The sequence below is a fragment of the Sander lucioperca genome, chromosome 9, assembly GCF_008315115.2.
Source record: "Sander lucioperca isolate FBNREF2018 chromosome 9, SLUC_FBN_1.2, whole genome shotgun sequence".
In the NCBI taxonomy this organism is placed as follows: Eukaryota; Metazoa; Chordata; class Actinopteri; order Perciformes; family Percidae; genus Sander; species Sander lucioperca.
The window spans coordinates 146,136-167,190 of NC_050181.1; the positions used below are offsets into that span (position 1 = coordinate 146,136).

Consider the following 21,055-nt stretch of genomic DNA (forward strand, 5'->3'; position numbering starts at 1 on the left):
CTATATTGCTCTCCTCCACTCATTAACCCCCTCCCTTTCATGTACCACCAACCCAACACAGACACAATAACATTCCTGGACCCTGAATGCTCCTCCATATTTGGTAGAGAGGATTTGTTTATAAAGAGAACTCATGGTGAAACCCCCAATAGGTCACCATTCTATCTCAAGGTAAGGTCCAGGAACAATGGCTTACACATCCCACGCTACACTTTTGACTCTAAAGCATTACCTGTGTTGATGTGGACGGCAGACTAGTCTCATCAGCTTCCATTATTTATTTCCTTAGGACCATCACACCTCAGTCTCCGTGGTAGGGATTGGTAAGGTAAGAGCATCTGAAAAATTAAAATGTGTTTGATTTAAAAACAGTGAATTTCATGACATAGGAATTAACAAATATAAAACCTGACTATATTGGCATAGGCGTTCTTTTTATCCTGCAGTTGCCTTTAGATAAATGCATACCAGCTGAATTTATATTGAGATTCTTTCTTCTGTAGACAAGGTGAAAAATGGGCGACGCTGCCATGAAAGACTTTGGGGCAGCAGCTCCGTACCTGAGGAAGTCAGACAGGGAGCGTCTGGAGGCCCAGACCCGTGCCTTCGACATGAAGAAGGAGTGCTTCGTTCCTGATACTGACGAGGAGTACGTGAAGGCTTCCATCACCAGCCGTGAGGGGGACAAAGTCACTGCTCTGACTGCAAAAGGGAAGGTCAGTGATGGATGCAACTAGTTTCCTAACTAAGACACAGTGGTAATGCAAGTGATGATTCAAGTGGATTTGTCCTTTAGTCATACATATCAAAGAAACAGTAGAAACCAGAGACTCTTATGCACAGAGGCATGATGCGCTGTCCTACACTAAATACATTTAGTAAACAGTAGTTCTAATTCAACAGGATAAATAATAGTGTATTAATTCTCACTATCTCCATTTTCAGATTGTCACAGTGAACGACTGTGACGTACACCCTCAAAACCCGCCAAAGTTTGATAAAATTGAAGACATGGCGATGTTGACCTTCCTCCATGAGCCCGCTGTGCTGTTTAACCTTAAAGAGCGTTATGCAGCATGGATGATCTATGTAAGTTAAAAGCTTAGATTGTACCCTTCATCTACACTACAACTACATATTACATTCATATATCAATGGCTAATGTGATTGTATCTTAAAAACGTCTGCTTCCAAATTATCATTCTTACAGACCTACTCTGGGCTCTTCTGTGTGACTGTCAACCCCTACAAGTGGCTGCCAGTCTACAACCAAGAGGTGGTTGTTGCCTATAGAGGAAAGAAGAGGACTGAAGCTCCTCCTCATATCTTCTCCATCTCTGACAATGCCTACCAGTACATGCTTACTGGTAATTCACTTTCAGTTACCATATGTTCACAGAAAGGTGAAGTGTACAAATGCTAAGGAATCCTAGAATCCTTAAGTGACCCTTTCTTCTCTTTCCCAGACAGAGAAAATCAGTCAGTTCTCATCACGTAAGTTATGTTTTGATGACTATGTTATACTGCAATTGAGAATTATATAATGCTGTGAGAATTTTAGTAAGTGGCAATTCAGTAGCCAGCCATTGAATATAATTTGTTGGTTTTGTGAGTTTTTGCTGATATGCTCCGGTAAATCCCAGTAATATGTTCTTTGTTTAAGTGGTATGTTACCAGTGAACAGTTGTGCATGTTAACGCCCCAGTGGATGGGAATACCTGAATAAAAACATTTACATTAGATTATGGATTTGATGGCAAGAAACTAAATAACTAAACAACACTCAGCATGTATTCTTCAGGATAGTTTTTATGTTATATGGTTCAGCTACAAGCAAGCCATCAATACTGTCACTACTGTAATAATTTGCTACTGTTTTATAAGCTGCAATAGGCCAATACAAAACAATGAATTTTAAAAAGGATAATGATAGATTATATTAATATTTTAACAAGCGGCACGTGTCTAGAAAGACACGTGCCAAAGAAAATTCCATGTATTCCACTGAAAAGGTGTATCAGTATTTACAGATTGTAACTTGTATGCATTTTTGTTGATTAATCAAAGACCTGACTAGTTGTGTGTTGCCCATTTGTCTATTTATGAAAACAATCCGATTTGTGTCTTCAGTGGAGAATCTGGTGCTGGGAAAACGGTCAACACCAAGAGAGTCATCCAGTACTTTGCCAGCATCGCAGCTGCAGGCGGGAAGAAGGACGCAGGTTCCGAGAAAAAGGTTCAAATGTTGAAATGACATAAAATACAACCTTTATCGGCACAATGCATCATTTTCGTTAGTATTGTAGAGACAAATAGTGACCAATTTAACAAATCTTTTAGGGTACCCTGGAGGATCAAATCATCCAGGCTAACCCTGCTTTAGAGGCCTTTGGTAATGCCAAGACCATCAGGAATGACAACTCCTCTAGATTTGTAAGTTTCTGTCTGAAATGAATATACCTCTGTGCCTTTTCTATTCTTTAACTTTTCTTTTGTCATACATTTTAGGGCAAATTCATCCGAATTCACTTTGCAGCCAGTGGAAAGCTGGCCTCAGCTGATATTGAGACATGTAAGCAGTCTTTTCTCTAAACTTTCAATGTTTGTCCAATGTAAACAATGATCACATTCACAGTTACTTAATGCAAATTCCTTTACAGATCTGCTGGAAAAGTCCCGTGTCACTTTTCAGCTTAAAGCTGAGAGAGATTACCACATCTTCTATCAGATCCTGTCTCAGAGGAAACCTGAGCTGCTTGGTAAATGAAAACAACTATACTTTGGACCAGTAACAACTAGTAGTTGTAATGTTGCTATATCCCTAGCATACAAAATGTAACATTTCTGTTTTACTTTTCAGAAATGTTGCTTATCACCAACAACCCCTATGACTACGCCTTCATCTCCCAAGGAGAGACAACAGTAGCCTCCATTAATGATTCTGAAGAGCTGATAGCAACAGATGTGAGTAGGGATGTACCATAATGTAGTGATGGCTACATGAAGCCTTGTGAAGCTTCGAGAACTGTTTTCTTAGCCAACTAGATGGCACTCTTGGTTTAAAGAAAAAGACTCAAGGAATGGCATTTCAGTGTGCTATCAACCCTTTGTTGAACAGAGAGCGCCATCTAGTGTGCTCAGAAAAAGGAAAAAATGGTTTGCAGGTCCATGAGGCTTCATTTGGCCATCACTAGCATACTGTCTGTGAAGGTTCTCAGTCATCCAGGGTCATAGTCATCCAGGGGAGGGTTAATATCAAGGGCAACTGGAATTGGTAAAAGGTGCTCTGAAGACGTTTCGTCTCTCATCTGAGGAACTTCATCAGTTCTGACTGAACGTTATGGAAATCCAGCTACTTAACCTCTGTGGGGTCGTCAAGATGATCAATACCGCTTTGTTCGCCAACAATGATCATTCAGACTTGACCTTGGGTGTCTCCAACAAACATAACGACTGTTGTTAAAACAGCCAGGAGCATTTGCTCTGGCTTCCCATGTGTTTTTCCCACGTTTAAAATATTACTCTTAAAAGTACTGCTTTATCGCCCAGATCTCTCCCGTCACTCTACTGCAAACCGTGATACAATGCAGAAAGTCAAAGACATCAGACATCAAATATAATACCCCTCTTCTCATTCAGGAAGCCTTTGATGTGCTGGGCTTCACTCAAGAAGAGAAGAATGGCATTTACAAGATGACTGGAGCCATCATGCATCATGGAAATATGAAATTCAAGAACAAGCAGCGTGAAGAACAGGCAGAGGCTGATGGCACTGAAGGTGAGAGATGTTGTGGAAACAAAATACAGCCAACGGTGCTAAAGGAATCAGGAATAAAAGAATCATAAAGACCTTGAAAAGCAGCAAAAACCTTGATGAATTAATACCACAATTTCTCAACAGTTGCTGACAAAATTGCATATCTGATGGGCCTGAACTCTGCTGACCTCATCAAGGGTCTCTGTCACCCAAGAGTCAAAGTAGGAAATGAGTGGGTCACCAAGGGACAAAATGTCCAGCAGGTAAGAATTAAACTTAAGAGTTGAATTTATTGGAAGGTGTCCCCTAAAGTACAATAGATGAAGGAAGCAATACTGAGTGCACAATAAGGGTTATTTAATGTAACTTTAAAGGTTGGATTTTCTTTAGGTGTACTATGCTGTTGGTGCACTGGCTAAATCAGTGTATGAGAAGATGTTTCTGTGGATGGTGGTGAGGATCAACCAATCCCTCGACACCAGGCAGCCTCGCCAGTATTTCATTGGTGTACTGGACATTGCTGGATTTGAGATCTTTGATGTGAGCTTCATCTATTTATGTTTATTCAATCTATATTATACAGGCAAATTAATTTATTCAACTCCACATCTTTTCAACTTAATGCAGGTAATGAAGATATGAGTATGGAAATGACTATAGTTTTGTCACTTTACATTTCAGTTCAACACCTTTGAGCAGCTGTGCATCAACTTCACCAATGAAAAACTGCAACAGTTTTTCAACCACCACATGTTTGTGCTGGAGCAGGAAGAGTACAAGAAAGAGGGCATTGAATGGACTTTCATAGATTTTGGTATGGACTTGCAGGCCTGCATTGACCTGATTGAAAAGGTGAGATGCTGGACTATTACCTGTTCATGAATAAAAAAACTTTAAAAAACATGTTCTTTTAAAACCACTCATATTTTTGTCCCTTCAGCCCATGGGTATCATGTCCATCCTTGAAGAGGAGTGCATGTTCCCCAAAGCCTCTGATACCACCTTTAAAACTAAGCTCTATGACAACCATCTGGGGAAATCTGCCAACTTCCAGAAGCCCAGAATTATCAAAGGGAGACCAGAGGCCCATTTCTCTCTGATTCACTATGCTGGAACTGTTGATTATAATATCAACAACTGGCTGGTGAAGAACAAGGATCCTCTGAATGAGACCGTTGTAGGACTCTACCAGAAGTCTAATCTCAAACTGTTATCTGTCCTCTTTGCAAATTATGCTGGATCAGAAGCAGGTAGGAATAAACTGAATGTACTGCATTAACCTCCACTGGGAATGTCAATATTATTTTTGAAAAGTTTATGCCTATGTCTGTTAAGGCAATCTAACTGAGTTGTACACCGGTTTATTAGCTGAAGGTGGAAAGGGCAAAGGAGGAGGAAGCAAAAAGAAAGGTTCATCCTTCCAAACAGTGTCTGCCTTGCACAGGGTTAGTAAACATAAATGTCTGAATGGCTATTTCATAGGAAAAACAATGACTGATTCGTTTCACGTTGGTAATAGAGATATGTGTTACAATACTCACCTAAACTGAGAGTTAAACACAGGGTTTAATTACCTCCTCAGGAGAACCTGCACAAGCTGATGACCAACTTGAGGTCTACTCACCCTCACTTTGTTCGCTGCATCATCCCCAATGAGACCAAGACTCCTGGGGCCATGGAGAACCCTCTGGTGATGCACCAGCTGCGCTGTAATGGTGTGCTGGAAGGCATCAGGATCTGCAGAAAGGGCTTCCCCAACAGAATCCTTTATGGAGATTTCAAACAGAGGTATTATCTCATATGTCAAATGTTTAGTCACATACTTTATAATTCCCAAAGAAAATGAAAATATTAGTGATGGACAAATGAAGCCTCATGAGGCCGTTTGAAATATATATATATATTTCTGAGCCCACTAGATGGTGCTCTTGGTTTAAAGAAAAAGACTCAAGAAATTGCAATTCAGTGTGCTTCCAACCCTTTGTTGAACAAAGAGCACCATCTACTGGGCTCAGAAAATAAAGTAAAAATGGTTCACAAAGCTTCATGAGGCTTCATTCGGCCAACGGTAAATATTATCCAAACTATTTTTTCTTTTCTAGATATCGCATCCTGAATCCTGCTGCCATCCCTGAGGGTCAGTTTATTGACAGTAGAAAGGGAGCTGAGAAACTTCTTGGGTCTCTGGATATTGATCACATCCAATACAAGTTTGGACACACTAAGGTAATTCATAAAAGAGAAAAGTCCAAAGCACATCTGTTACAAATGTTTAGTCTATAATCAACGACGGAATGCAAAATGTAGCAGAACAGTAGTACAAGTAGAAGAAGAATAGTCTAGAAGAGTCATTAAATCAATAAACAATCTGAATAATGCTAGTTCAACAGCAATCTTATCTTAACTTATATTTGCCACCATAGGCTACTGGTTACACCAGACCAAATAGGCCTGTATCAGCAAAATCCATGAGTGTGTTGCATTGAGCAAGAGTTCACTTGAGTTCAACTTTTAATTCTAAGAGGAACAATGTATTATGTATTCTTTCAAAAGGGTGCAAGCACTTATGTGTAACACCTAGCGGATATTTACATGCTCCTTAAGGTGTTCTTCAAGGCTGGTCTTCTTGGGCTACTGGAGGAGATGAGGGATGAGCGTTTGTCACTGATCATCACTGGAATCCAGGCAAGAGCAAGAGGTCTGCTGGCAAGAGTAGAATTCCAGAAGCTTTATGAAAGGAGGTAAGAGGAATCAGGAATTAAAAAAATTAACTAAAACAAAGTAAATGATGACGATTATAAGTAATGATTTTGTTTTGTGTAAGTGGTAGTGATAACCTTGGTTGATCTTTGACAGAGATGCACTATTGGTGATCCAGTGGAACATCCGTGCCTTCATGGGGGTGAAGAATTGGCCCTGGATGAAGCTGTTTTTCAAGATCAAACCGTTGCTGAGATCTGCTGAAGCAGAAAAGGAGATGGCCAACATGAAGGAAGAATTCCTGAAGCTGAAGGAGGCTTACGCAAAATCTGAAGCTCGTAGAAAGGAACTAGAGGAGAAAATGGTTTCTCTTCTTCAAGAGAAGAATGACCTGCAACTCCATGTCCAGGCTGTAAGTCTAATGACAGCATTCTTAATATTTTAATGTCAAAATGGTAATATAACAATACAGTATATATATATATATATATATATATATTATTATTTATTTTTTTATTAATCGTTTATATAGAAAATTATCCTACGTTAACAAAGTTATCAAATTAATGACCATTTCAATTCAGGAGCAAGATAATCTTGCAGATGCTGAGGAAAGATGTGAGGGGCTGATCAAAAACAAGATCCAGCTGGAGGCAAAAGCCAAAGAGCTGACAGAAAGACTGGAGGATGAGGAGGAGATGAATGCTGAACTGACTGCTAAGAAGAGGAAGCTGGAGGACGAGTGCTCTGAGCTGAAGAAAGACATTGATGACTTAGAGTTAACTCTGGCTAAAGTGGAGAAAGAGAAGCATGCTACAGAGAACAAGGTATGACAATGACTCAGCTATTTCTATTTCTCTTAATATTAAGTAAATGAACACATAGCACATTTGTAACCAGTACACTTTTTCAATACCTATCTCTAATTTCCCAGGTGAAGAACCTGGTCGAAGAGATGGCTGCTCTGGATGAAATCATAGCTAAGTTGACCAAAGAAAAGAAAGCCTTACAGGAAGCTCATCAGCAAACACTGGATGATCTGCAGAGTGAAGAAGACAAAGTCAACAGTCTGACTAAGGCCAAGGCTAAGCTGGAGCAGCAAGTGGACGATGTAAGAATTCTACAACGTATTGTCGCAACCTTAATTTAATGTGTTTAGTAAGATCATATGCTCCTTGCATAATGAGGACAATAGTTTGACTTTCTGTAATGATATTTTCCAGCTTGAAGGTTCACTGGAACAAGAGAAGAAGATTCGGATGGACCTTGAGAGAGCGAAGAGGAAACTAGAGGGAGACTTAAAATTAACCCAGGAGAGTCTAATGGACCTGGAGAATGACAAGCAGCAACTTGAAGAGCATCTGAAAAAGTAATCACATTATTCTACTGCAGAGATCTTTTTTCAGCCAAGGACCCTTTACAAGATAGAGAATATACTGGGAACCCCCTAAGGTTCCTTGGAATAATATGACATAGCATATTTTTTACACTTTGAGCGTCTTAGTTATGTGAAAGAACAACTCAAGGGAAAAGTATTTGAAATATATTATTATAAGATATTTGCAGATTAAAGAGTTGGATTTGTTAGATTAGAACGTTATCTATGAACTATTATAGATTTAAAATACAAAATATTGGTTAATATATGAAGCCTTTTGTAAAAGCCCCAGGCAGAGTGCCATGGACCCCACTTTGAGAATCAGTGTTCTACTGTATGTACAGCATGTCTGTATCTCATACAGTACACAAACGCTGTATAGAATACAGGCAAAACAGATGACCAATTATTCTAACTCTTAACAACTTTATTTCACCACAGGAAAGATTTTGAAGTCAGTCAGCTCAACAATAGAATAGAAGATGAGCAGGCGGTAACAATTCAGCTTCAAAAGAAATTGAAGGAGCTCCAGGTAATGGACGATTCATGTGTAATGATTCAAAATTGGTGAAACACTCAGTAGTAAGTACTGACTAAACAACCCTGCTTTTCCAGGCCCGCATTGAGGAGCTGGAAGAAGAGCTTGAGGCAGAGAGAGCTGCCCGAGCCAAGGTGGAGAAGCAGAGAGCAGACTTGGCCAGAGAGCTGGAGGAGATCAGCGAGAGGCTGGAGGAGGCTGGTGGAGCAACATCTGCTCAGATTGAGATGAACAAGAAGAGGGAGGCTGAGTTCCAGAAACTCCGCAGAGATCTTGAAGAGGCCACTCTGCAGCATGAAGCCACTGCTGCCACACTCAGGAAGAAACAAGCTGACAGTGTGGCTGACCTGGGAGAGCAGATTGACAACCTGCAGAGAGTCAAGCAGAAACTGGAGAAGGAGAAGAGTGAGCTCAGACTGGAGCTGGATGATGTGGTTTCCAATATGGAACATATTGTGAAGACAAAGGTTGGCTAAACTGACAAACATTTCTTGCTATTGTTGACATTGCACGGATATGTGGGTATTTCAGGTTAAATGGGAATATTTAAATGTTTATTTTAAATCTAGACAAATCTAGAGAAGACATGCAGGACTGTGGAAGATCAGATGAATGAATACAAGACCAAATTTGAAGAGGCTCAACGCTGCATCAATGACTTCAATATGCAAAAAGCAAAACTTCAAACGGAAAATGGTATATTTTTGCTATCTACTTGATGTATTTGATATCTGACAATTTTCATGTATACATTTTTCAAATGAATACTGAGAAAACAAAATTTCTTTCAAAAGTTAACTTTTTGGTGATACAAATATCTGCATTTGCCAATACAAGGTGAGCTCACAAGGCAGCTGGAAGAGAAGGATTCCCTGGTGTCTCAACTGACGAGGGGAAAAATGTCCTACACTCAACAAATTGAAGACCTAAAGCGACAACTGGAAGAGGAGACCAAGGTAAAAAAAAGTTGCAGTGCCCAATTACACTGGACAGTCATTTCTAATTAAAGTATATTACAGCGTTACTCATTCATTCAATTTTGTTTCGATAGGCAAAGAGTGCCCTGGCCCATGCAGTGCAGTCTGCTCGACATGACTGTGACCTGCTCAGGGAGCAGTATGAGGAGGAGCAGGAGGCCAAGGGTGAATTGCAGCGAGGCATGTCCAAGGCCAACTCTGAGGTGGCTCAGTGGAGAACTAAATATGAAACTGATGCCATCCAGAGAACTGAGGAACTGGAGGAGGCAAAGTAAGACAGTTTGAGATCCAAATTCATGATATTCATATTTAATTTCTAAAAAGACATTTTTTCTTTGTCTAGCAGATCAGCTTTTTGTTTGTGTTATGTTCCTACTAAAATGTAAGACGAACAAAAAGTTTGTCTGTTAGATGACCGAGCAGCCAGTCACATTAGTTGAATTTATTTGAATTTATCCAACAAGCACAACTGCAGGAACATTAAATGGCTTGAATGATCAATTTCTAAAGGAAAAAGCTGGCTCAGCGTCTGCAGGATGCTGAGGAGGCTGTGGAAGCAGTGAATGCTAAATGCTCGTCTCTGGAGAAGACCAAACACAGGCTGCAGAATGAGATTGAAGATCTCATGGTGGATGTGGAGAGGTCTAATGCTGCTGCTGCTGCTCTGGACAAGAAGCAAAGAAACTTTGATAAGGTAAAATACTACTTTGAATTTTCGAGCATTTGCATTGTAGCCTCTGAACCTTTGTACCAGCAAAACATTGAACCTGCTATTGCCAGTAGTGCGGCTTCCTGTGGGAACACATTTACAGCTTAGAGCTGCCAAGTACAACTACAGGATACTTTAGGGCAACTTCTCTGAAGCAGCTAGGGGTCATGTCCATTGCTCAATGAAGAGAGTTGGTGTGAGCTTTATATGTTCTCCACCTTGGAGTGCTGTTGTTATTAATGGGAGAAATTGTTTAATGCGAGGCAAATTCCCCAAGCCTGTAGTCCTTTCTCCATTCGTCTGGCACATATACACTTACCGCTGGCCTTTCTTTCCACTGTAGGTCCTTTCTGAGTGGAAGCAGAAATACGAAGAGTCTCAGTGTGAGCTGGAGAGTTCCCAGAAGGAGGCCAGGGCTCTGAGCACTGACCTCTTTAAACTGAAGAACTCTTATGAGGAGTCTCTGGATCAACTGGAGACCATGAAGAGAGAGAACAAGAACTTACAGGGTAAGATATACTGCCAGGGTTTGTGTCCAAGTTTCTGCAGACATATTTTACAGATGAAATTGTAAACCCATCTAAATCACACTGCTTGGTATTCCACAGAGGAAATTTCTGACCTCACTGAGCAACTTGGTGAGAGTGGAAAGAACATCCATGAACTAGAGAAATTACGGAAACAACTGGAACAGGAGAAAAGTGAGATCCAGTCTGCTCTTGAGGAAGCTGAGGTACAGGCCTTCGGAATGAAACATTTTATAGTAAATTCTGTCTGAGCTGTTATGTATAACTCTGTAACCTCCTGTTCACCAGGCCTCCCTGGAGCATGAAGAGGGTAAGATTCTAAGAGCCCAGCTAGAGTTCAACCAAATTAAAGCTGAGATTGAACGTAAACTAGCTGAGAAAGATGAGGAGATGGAGCAGTGCAAGAGGAACCTGCAGAGGACAATTGACACACTGCAGAGCTCTCTTGAGGCTGAGTGTCGCAGCAGGAATGAGGCTCTCCGTTTGAAGAAGAAGATGGAGGGAGACCTCAATGAGATGGAGATCCAGCTAAGTCAAGCCAACAGGCAGGCAGCTGAGGCCCAGAAACAACTTAAATCTGTTCATGCACATCTCAAGGTAAATTGAAAACAAAAGGCTCACTTCCTTAAGATGTTTCAAATTCATACTGATTCTAAACAATGTGGTTGATATCATACCATGAAGGATTGCCAAATTCAGCTGGATGAGGCTGTTCGGGCGAATGATGATCTTAAAGAGAACATGGCCATTGTTGAGAGGCGTAACAACCTGCTTCAGGCTGAACTGGAGGAGCTCAGGTCTGCTCTGGAGCAAACTGAGAGAGGTCGCAAACTTGCTGAGCAAGAGCTGCTGGATGTTAGTGAAAGGGTGCAGCTCCTGCATTCACAGGTGAGAACTCATAATTTAATGCAACAACCATGGATGACTGACTAGTTTTCTTGGACATTATAAAGAAATCAAAAGCATTGCTATTTCTAAGTGCAGTAATATTTTCTCAAATCTCACATCTCGAAAATATGTAGAACACCAGCCTGATAAACCAGAAGAAGAAACTTGAGGTCGATGCTTCCCAGCTTCAAACTGAAGTGGAGGAAGCAGTGCAGGAGTGCAGAAACGCTGAGGAGAAGGCCAAGAAGGCCATTACTGATGCTGCCATGATGGCAGAGGAGCTGAAGAAAGAGCAGGACACCAGTGCTCACCTGGAGCGTATGAAGAAGAACATGGAGCAAACCATCAAAGACCTGCAACACCGTCTGGATGAAGCTGAACAGATCGCCATGAAGGGAGGCAAGAAGCAGGTGCAGAAGCTTGAGGCCAGGGTAAGAGAAGTTTACCAATATACAAATCACACACTTCTGCAAGTACAATTGTGGGACCAACATTCATTTTATATTCATAAAGATGTATCATATTTTGAACTCTAAAACAGTCTATCAAATCCTAAGATAAATGTGTGTCTTTAGTTTGTTATATAATTCAATTCCTTCACTAGGCAGTCACTTACTTCGTCTTTCTGCTGTTTGATTATGGGCCGATGGTTTATCAGAGCTTTGATACTGTAAAATGTACCTGAAATTGGCTACAAAGCTCTGTAGAGCCGCATAATTCTCTTGGAGTGAAATGTTAAAATATATTGATTAATGTTTTGAGCTTAGCTCCTTGTGAACCAGTGAATTTCCAATAAATCATTTTCTGATGTTTTCAGGTTAGGGAGCTGGAGAATGAGGTGGAGTCGGAGCAGAAGAAGAGCAGTGAAGCAGTGAAGGGAATCCGCAAATATGAGCGACGCATCAAAGAGCTCACTTACCAGGTGATTTTTTTTCAGCCTATTTCCATAACCTATACAAATAGCAACAAGTGTATTAGTGTATTATCATCCATAAAATATGTACCATTAAAAGGTGTCTTCTTCTTTTTTTATTTATTTATTTTTTTTATTCTTTCTTTATTTGAAAAAGCAAAACAATACAAGTACAGTTGCATACAACAACAACATCACTTCTTTTGCTTTTCCCATTTTCCATTTTTTTGAGTACACAGAACAAAGCTGAACTAGGGAGCTTACAGACTATCTTAGTGACAGACTCATTATATACACAACAAATATACGCAAAGAAGATGAAAGCTGGGGATAACTTGACACTTTGGTGGATAGGTTTGTGCTCTAGAAATAAGTAACCTTAAAGGCTGAGTTAAATAAAGGGATTATGTTATCCTTCAATACAGATGCAGTTATATGAAGTCCTGTCGGACAGGTTTTACATACTCCGTCCATTTAGTCCAGATCCGATAGAACTTTTCTGTTTGCACTTTAAGAGAAAATGACAGTTTTTCCATAATGTATATCCCATAAATAATATCAATCCATTCCTCGATGGTGGGTGGTTCTGCCCTTAACCATTTTTTATTGTTTTTTTGCTTGCTGTTAGTAGTATACAAAGTAATTTTTTGTCATTAGTTTTCCAATTGCCAAAATCTATATCAGCCAGATATACCGTTTCCCACTGAAAAGGGATCTTGGTGCCAAATATATTGTTTATATGTGTATGTATCTCTTTAAAAGGTGTCTTCTTAGCCTGTTCACAAATATGCCTTTATGCATGGGTCCACAAAATATTGTTCCACTATACCACACCTACTTTTCCAAATTTTGTGAAAATTAAGATACTATATGAAGAGAATACGCCTTATCAAACTTGTGAGTTTCTCCTATTCCCTTGATTTATACAGACTGAGGAAGACCGCAAGAATATGGTGCGTCTGCAGGACCTGGTTGACAAGCTGCAGCTGAAAGTCAAAGCCTATAAGAGAGCTGCTGAGGAGGCTGTAAGTGTGGACTGGAAAAGCTGTATTTCATTTGTGCTGTGTGCTCAAGAGATGTATACGCTGTTTCTTTGTTTTAAATTCATAAATTTAAATTGAGGCTTAAAAATACTTTTTCACTCATAGTTACTGTAGTTTATAGCATGCTTATATTATACATTTTGTAGATGCTGAAATACTACTAAAAAACTAGCTGTTTTGAATTCAAGCCAGGAAACATCTCAGCCTCCACTGTGACTTCTTTTAGACCTAGTTGGTAAACTACAAACTAGTGTTGATGCTGTTTACCCTTTCATCAGATCATGTGGCCTTAAGTCAATTCCCTCAGGTTCATTGCCTATTGTAGTAATGGAATATTGTGGCCTGTGTTTTTGTTGAATCCTGTAGGAAGAGCAGGCCAATACTCATCTGGGCAAGTTCCGCAAACTGCAGCACGAGTTGGATGAGGCTGAAGAGCGAGCCGATATCGCCGAGTCACAGGTCAACAAGCTGCGTGCCAAGAGCCGTGATGTGGGCTCAAAGGTAAGAAGCTACACTTCATAATGTATGCTGTCCTACTGCCTTCACAATATTGCACACTATCTTTCAATCATCCTCATTCCCATATCAATGTAACCCATTTAAGCTGTTTTTATTTGTAATGCAAAATAATTATAGAAATGATCATTTGTAATGGGAGTAAAAAAACAGACCAGACTTTGTATAGATCAATTTTATTTTACATTTTTTATTGATTTGTTAAATTGGATTAGTGCAATTTAGTAGGTTAGTGGTATGCATTTTTTGTCACACAGAAAGCATTACATATTATTTTCTAAAATAATTACATTTCTGGGCATGTTATGCCTTTGTTAATGAGTTGACAATAAATACATGATTTTTTGTTTATTTTAACTGTATGAATGTCTAATGTATTTTATTTTCTAGCCCTTCTTCCCTTCCCCTAAGTGGCTTTGTCACTTGTCAGGCCGCCATTGTAAATAAGAACCTGTTCCTAATAACTTGCCTGTAAAAAATGAAGGTGGAAAAAAAAATGCAGGTAGAGAGAGATGGGGAACAACATGCAACAAAGGGTCCCAGTTTGAAAGATAACTGTTTTAAATGTCTTAAAAAGACTAAATGATTTCCTCAGAACTTAGGCTTCGAATTCTAGTTTTTAGTTTAAAAAAACCCAAATGGCTTGAGACTAAACTCAAGGGGGCTTGGCTCTTTAACTTTTTATAATATTTAAAACACTTTCCTCCATATACTACATTCAGTGCTACATTGTTAAAATTAATCTAATCCCACAAAATCAACATTCATTTTCATGTATTTAAAATAATTAGTGTCCAAGCCAACATACTACAGTAAAGGAATGTGGGCAGTAAAATAAATGTTATTCATGTAGAATTACTGTCAGAATCACTAACTTGTAAAATTTTAGCCAAGTTACCTTTGATAACACTTGTTGAGTCTTGTTGGTCCTCTGTCCCTAATCCATCTCTGTTTGTCTACTGCCTTATCATTCTTCATCACAGAAAGGGTTAGATGAGGAGTGAAGCTCACGGACGACGACCTAAGACCTCCGGGATCTTCTGTGCTGTGGTCCCCTTTGTCGTCAGAGTAACTGTAGAATAAAGAAAAGTGCATTACAATTAACGTGTCGAGTCCTCATTTATTTCAATCAGGTAGAATTCTCCACATTAACCTGGAGAGGCAGGGTCAGTGGGGAGACCTGTCATATACAAATTGTATGTTAAAGCTTTCACTTTATCATCAATGAAAACAATCACCTAGTTGTTAAATTTGACAGGAGATGGATTAACATTTAAAAAAAGCACAAAAGAAACGGACAAAAAAGTGGACAGCTAATCAATACCTATTACAAAACTAATTTGTTCACTTTCTGCAGAGGGTCCACATGGAGAAGGGTTACTATCACACTCCTGCCACCTTGTGCTGAAGCTCTGAACTGTTCTCTGACTTATTATGGTTGCAGAGATGTTTTTGACAATCTGACAAACACACTGATTATCACTGTTTTAACTGACACCCATCAACCCTAAAAGTTTCATTACTTGTTAGTCAGATTGTTAAAAAAATTATCTTCCAGTTTTGTCCCTACCTATATAGTTATTTCTAGGTAGGGATTTATGACTAGATAGGCTTAGAATGATACTGTATATCAGCTTGACAACATATAGGAACAATATTGGCTTTTTTTACAACATAATATATGAGTTAGTAATCGTTAACTTTACTTAACTTTGTATAGCACACTTCATAAAAGAAATGCAGCACAATGTGCTTTACAATAAGATAAAAAAGACAAAAAAAGGAACATTTAATGGAAATTAAGATGGAAAATAAAACACACTTGATAATACTAAAAATAAGTAAAAGAAATAAGATAAAAAATATTATACCAGTACATAGAATCCACAACATAGTTAAGTTTGAAAATAAAACCATCTGAATGATAATAATAAAACTAAAGTTAAAAATGATTACCTCAGTACCCACATTTGCAGCATGTACATATACATTAATAAACACTGCAGCAGCAACAGCTGTTTATATATTTTCTGTCCTTTTCTATATCAGTGGTGGAGATTTGAATATTTTTTTAGAGGAAAACTCAGAAAGTATTTCGCCTCGTGCACTCTCTACCAATTGGCGCCCAGGTCTCTGAGTTTTTAAAGAAACACAACAGAACCTACTGTTCCCGATGGACACAGACTCACCACCAGTATTGATTACACCTTCTTCCCTAGGGTGTAAACTCACTGTGGGTTTTATCTGTGTCGGGCACAACCCGAAGTTGCTCCGGAAAAAAACACCCTCTTGGTGGTGTGGTGGGAGTTAACTAACACACAACAGTCTTATTTATCTCAAATGTAATGGCCAACCACTGATGTCAACATTTAACTAAGTTATAAATAATCTGTAAACCACTTTCAAGATCACTTTACAGATTACATAAAATCAACATTTTAAAAGAATTGCAGCAGTGCATTGTTGTGAGGTAAAGTGCACAAATGGCTTTATTTAATAAGACGAAAATAGAACGAAAAAAATAAATAAAACTAACTGAATAATAAAATTGAGTTAGAAATATTAGAATCAGTACACAAATTTGCAGCATACACATATACATCAATAAACACTGCAGCAGCGTCAGAAGGACCCCATTCTTTTCTAATAAAGGTCCCCCCCTAATCACAGCAATAAAACTGTAAATCAATCTGTAAAACGATTGAAAACAGAAAAGAGCAGCAAGCTCTCAAGGAAATGTTTTGAGTGGAAAGTAGCTCACAATGGTCTAAATGTCATTTCAGAGGTGTCCCAAAGTGCTTAAACACAGCCTGAAAGTTAGTTTACCTGGTTAACACTGGCAAACAAGATCTCACTTTTTTTCATGAATGTAATGTTTATTAATCTAATATAACTGGGTGGATATGTGAAGCAAAAAAGTTCCTTCCAAACCAGAAGAGAACAGTTTTGGAATCTTTATACAGAGATGTGAAAATTACATCACAAAAAGGTTATCTATAGGTAAATTAGACTTCCTCTGGCATTTTAGATGTTGGTGTTCAGAAAGTCTTTCATTTTAGGCACCTAACTACGTATGTAACCTATGTTAATTTAAATTTTTCCTGAAGTAACAGATTACATTTCCACTTGTGTGTTTAGTAACATATTATAGTATTAAATTAGACACAATATTTTAACAATGTTACATTTGAGGAGAGGTTTAACATAACACCAAATAGCATGATTCACTGACATTGTTCTAGTCAATTCCAATGGGAGATAATTTACTATTATGGTTGATAAACATTTCAACAGACTTCTATAATGGTGATACACTGAATTTTATCGTTCTGCACATTTCTGTTGTACAAATGAATGTCTTGGTTTTACACATATAAAGAGTTTGGTCTCATGTAATGCATAACAGTGGAACATTTATTTATTTGAACATCAGTTCAATGAACATCATTGCATCAATATATCTCAATATTGTAAAACAGATCCATTTTAACAATGTTATCGTAATTTCAAACCATATCGCCTAGCTGCATTATACAACATGCTGTAAAACAATGTAACACTGAGTGTTGCCTTTTGCTTTGGCTAAGACGCGATCATTATAAAGTAAATTGTTTTATATAGTAAAACAGAATCAATAAATTAAAAATAATATAATTATAAACAATTATTAAATATGAATAATATATAAACAAAATACAATGTAAACAAATAAAAAGGCGAAGTTGAAATGTAGTATCTAAAAACAAACTGAATTTAATCAGCAATGTTTACACAAATTCTTCGACAGGCTTACCGTACTTCATTCTCCTGCAGCAGCACAAAGGAGGGACTGATGCTGAGGCTCCTACACTGTCAGAGGGAGCCAAGTGAAGGGTGGATATCAGTCCAGCACGACATGCTGACCTTGATCTCACATGCCCTCGTCCTTCTAAGGGATTAGATATTGTCAACACGATTATAAAATAAGAAATAAATTGTATAGTGTTATTCTTTGTCATCCACATGCTAACACTAACAGAACAATGTAAGCCATGGCTTTATTAATTCTTCTGCTGACCCTTTAAAACTTAACCTCATTACCCTTGTGCTATAGGCTCATCTGTGTCAACTGCTTAACATCTAGGACTTCAGTGTGTTTAGAAATACTTTAGGATTAATTAGCAGACAACAGCAGCAATAGCATATCAAGGTGACACCGTTTGTTCTTTCCAATAAAGATTTTATCTGCTAACGCAAGTGGCATTACCTTAGAGGATTCTGGTTACAACTCTGTGTCCAAACAGCGAGAAGGTGATGAAAGCCAAGATGGGGACACAAAGCAGACGACGATTTTCACAGGGAGTTGGACAGCTGAGAATAAGAATGAGTCCAACAATGTAAAAGCAAATTCTGATCAACTCTAACACGGTCCATTGGAATTTTGCTCAGCACTCATCATTGCCATTCTACAAGAGTAAACAAAACATGCATATGGCTTTAATTGCTAAGGGATGACAAATGGTGAGAGTGGACAAATGGCTACATTCATGAAAGGAGGCCAAAACAACAAAATGAAGGTTTTGTTTTTCTTGAAGCAGTGTTCACTTAAATGTGTTTTGATTCATGTTTACTAAATTTAGACTAAGATGGATGGATTCAAACCATCAAACGATTACATATTTTAATGGAATAGAAATAAAAAAAGTTACGTAACTTCTGTTCTAGAATAAACTAAGGTATATTTTTATCGCCATGCACCTGTTACCCCTCATCAGATACTGCCCTTCTCAATCAGAGAGAACAAATCCAGACAAGAATTTCACAGGGTTATCTTTGTCCTCAAGGCCAAAGGAAAGGAAACAATGCCATGATGAAACCATGAGACAAAGGCTGTAGAACTAGCTGGGTAGAACTGTCATGAGTGATAATTTATAGTCCCTGACCTTGGCTTTCACTCTACAACAGCTGCGACACTTGTCTAAAGAGAGGTTGCAGAAAGGTATTTTGCAGCTATTCATATGAATGACCTCAGCTGAACTTTATCTTTTTGATTAGGAATCTTAACATGACAAGTCCAGAGCTGTTCTCAAAGCCCAATGTTTGAAGAACAGATTTTATTTAGTCATTCACACTGAATCGACTGGTGCTCTTAGGAGGAAAGGAAGAATCATGGCAAAGGATCTTGATCCTGTTGATCTAATGAACATTTTAACTTAACATGTCAACTTGAATTTAAATGGATTGTTTGAACCCTAAATCTAAATATACTGTACGACCATAAAAAGGGTTAATGTTATTAACCATCAGTTTATCGGTGTTTTAAGCCCCCAACATCTCCTTCCAGGCGGCGCTGCCTGGAAGGCACTAGGATTAGGCAATGGTTATGGTTACGGTTAGGGTTAAGGTCAGGGTTAGGTGCCTTGAAGTCAGCGCTTCCTGGAAGGAGACGTTTTGGGCTTAAAACACCATCAAGCTAACCATCAGTTCATTACATATATCAATACCAAGTAGGTTTAAATTGATCATAATTGGAAATAAACATAATAATAAACTTTTCAACCGAAGACGGGTTAAAAAGGTTCATCATTTAAGTTTAACATATAAAAGCCCTGACAAAGTAGGAAATAATTGAATGTGTGTAATTCCAAATTAAAGTACAATACATTAAATACAAATCAAAAACTATAAACAAAGCTAAATATTGAAACTATGAAATCACACCCAAAAGAACTCATTGAATTAAGTTAGTAGGTAGTAAGATATTACATAAAATGACCTGTTGTGATTTATCTGCTTAAAATAAGACTTGATATCAAGCCTATCCCTGATCCACACCTCTTCCCCTCCCCTTTCTTTGTGCCATGTATTGTCCTCGCCTTGTTGGTCACAAGGTGAAAGCAACAAATAGCAGCAGTAGATTCTGCCCAATTAGGACAATGCTTTTTTTAAAATATGAAACCTATCTCCAGAAATTCATCCCATATTTGGTGGATAAACAACCTTTATTAATGGAGAGAGTGCTGCTGTCAACTACGGGGCTCGTCACTTCATTTGATTAAAGGTTGAGAGTCAAAGGTAAGCAAAACATTTATATGAGTCGTATGGTAAGGTAGCCTAAATAGAAAATATTTTGGTTTTTGGAATACACTTCACGCGTATATCATGTTCTTTGCTGGTGGTCAACAATGGTTGTGGCATGGTAGTTGAAACAAAATGTTTTGCTTTGTTATATGGTTTGGATAGCAAGACCCTAACTGACCCTGGTTCCTTTAAACTCCAACCAGCCCTAAGTAAGAGCCACTTTTGATTCTATCAGTAAAAATCTTGAATCATGACTACAATACCCACAACTTCAGTGAGGACTTAAAAGTAAATTTAGTTTCTGTACAGCTGTTGAAATTAAATTGATTGATTAAGAGCTCAAGGTGATTTGCATACTAAAGGAATACAACTATCTACCTTGTCATTATTGCACATGTGGTATGCTGATGGCTAATGTATAGCATGAAATGTGACACAATGTGTACTATTGTACACCTTCTATAATAATTCTGAGTGCTGCTTTATGTTAATCTTATAACAATATCTAAAAATCTGTAACAGGTTGAAAATGGGTGACGCTGCCATGAGAGAGTTTGGGCTGGCTGCTCCTTTTCTGAGAAAGTCAGACAAGGAGCGTTTGGAGGCCCAGACTCGTATATTTGACATGAAGAAGGAGTGCTTTGTTCCTGACCCTGAGGTTGAGTTCGTCAAAGCTTCCATCATCAGTCGGGATGGTGACAAAGTCACCGCTGAAACGGAATTTGGAAAGGTAGATTCAATTTAGCTGACTCACATATTTCTAGAGAGCCATTTGGTTATTTTTGGTCAGTGTGACTGTGAAATATTTTTTTTTCTGCAGACTGTGACAGTGAAGGAGTGTGATGTACACCCTCAAAACCCGCCAAAGTTTGATAAAATTGAAGACATGGCGATGTTCACCTTCCTCCATGAGCCCGCTGTGCTGTTTAACCTCAAAGAGCGTTATGCAGCATGGATGATCTATGTAAGACAATAAAGTGTAACATAAAACCTCACCTACACATTGATAAAGCATTGTTTAATAAGCAACGTCGTTATGACAAGGTAAC

The 21,055-nt window shown here is 38.5% G+C and overlaps 2 protein-coding genes and 1 long non-coding RNA gene across 4 annotated transcripts in view; 2 read left to right on the plus strand and 1 right to left on the minus strand.

The window, feature by feature from the left end:
- Window positions 1–15,050, plus strand: LOC118495780 (myosin-7). 2 transcript variants are annotated; one of them, XM_036004876.1, is made up of 39 exons: window positions 1–171; window positions 290–328; window positions 504–716; window positions 946–1,089; window positions 1,211–1,367; window positions 1,467–1,494; window positions 2,131–2,236; window positions 2,341–2,433; window positions 2,509–2,572; window positions 2,661–2,759; window positions 2,861–2,964; window positions 3,640–3,778; window positions 3,902–4,020; window positions 4,148–4,297; window positions 4,439–4,609; window positions 4,698–5,007; window positions 5,123–5,202; window positions 5,340–5,545; window positions 5,860–5,983; window positions 6,362–6,498; window positions 6,614–6,869; window positions 7,042–7,284; window positions 7,392–7,568; window positions 7,681–7,826; window positions 8,277–8,367; window positions 8,451–8,840; window positions 8,943–9,069; window positions 9,211–9,329; window positions 9,425–9,621; window positions 9,861–10,044; window positions 10,403–10,568; window positions 10,668–10,792; window positions 10,875–11,183; window positions 11,271–11,474; window positions 11,609–11,905; window positions 12,292–12,396; window positions 13,317–13,412; window positions 13,797–13,931; window positions 14,930–15,050. In XM_036004876.1, exons 3-39 carry the CDS (start codon window positions 516–518, stop codon window positions 14,948–14,950), a joined length of 5,820 nt encoding a protein of 1,939 aa, XP_035860769.1. In that variant the 5' UTR covers window positions 1–171; window positions 290–328; window positions 504–515; the 3' UTR covers window positions 14,951–15,050. The 2 variants fall into 2 exon arrangements, with proteins under 2 accessions (XP_035860769.1, XP_035860770.1); XM_036004877.1 differs by having other exon boundaries at window positions 5,126–5,202.
- On the minus strand, window positions 14,300–19,231 carry LOC118495782. Its single transcript, XR_004898216.1, has 2 exons — window positions 17,740–19,231; window positions 14,300–15,018 (listed from the first exon to the last, which is right to left on the minus strand). It is a non-coding gene; the product is annotated as an uncharacterized LOC118495782 (long non-coding RNA).
- Window positions 19,232–19,807: 576 nt separating this feature from the next.
- The window catches only part of LOC116042040, a 54,787-nt gene continuing 53,539 nt past the window's right edge, over window positions 19,808–21,055 (plus strand). The window contains exons 1-3 of the mRNA XM_036004782.1: window positions 19,808–20,000; window positions 20,529–20,736; window positions 20,827–20,970. Coding sequence (XP_035860675.1) covers window positions 20,536–20,736; window positions 20,827–20,970 — 345 coding nt within the window. The 5' untranslated portion in view covers window positions 19,808–20,000; window positions 20,529–20,535. The remainder of the gene's footprint in view (window positions 20,001–20,528; window positions 20,737–20,826; window positions 20,971–21,055) is intronic.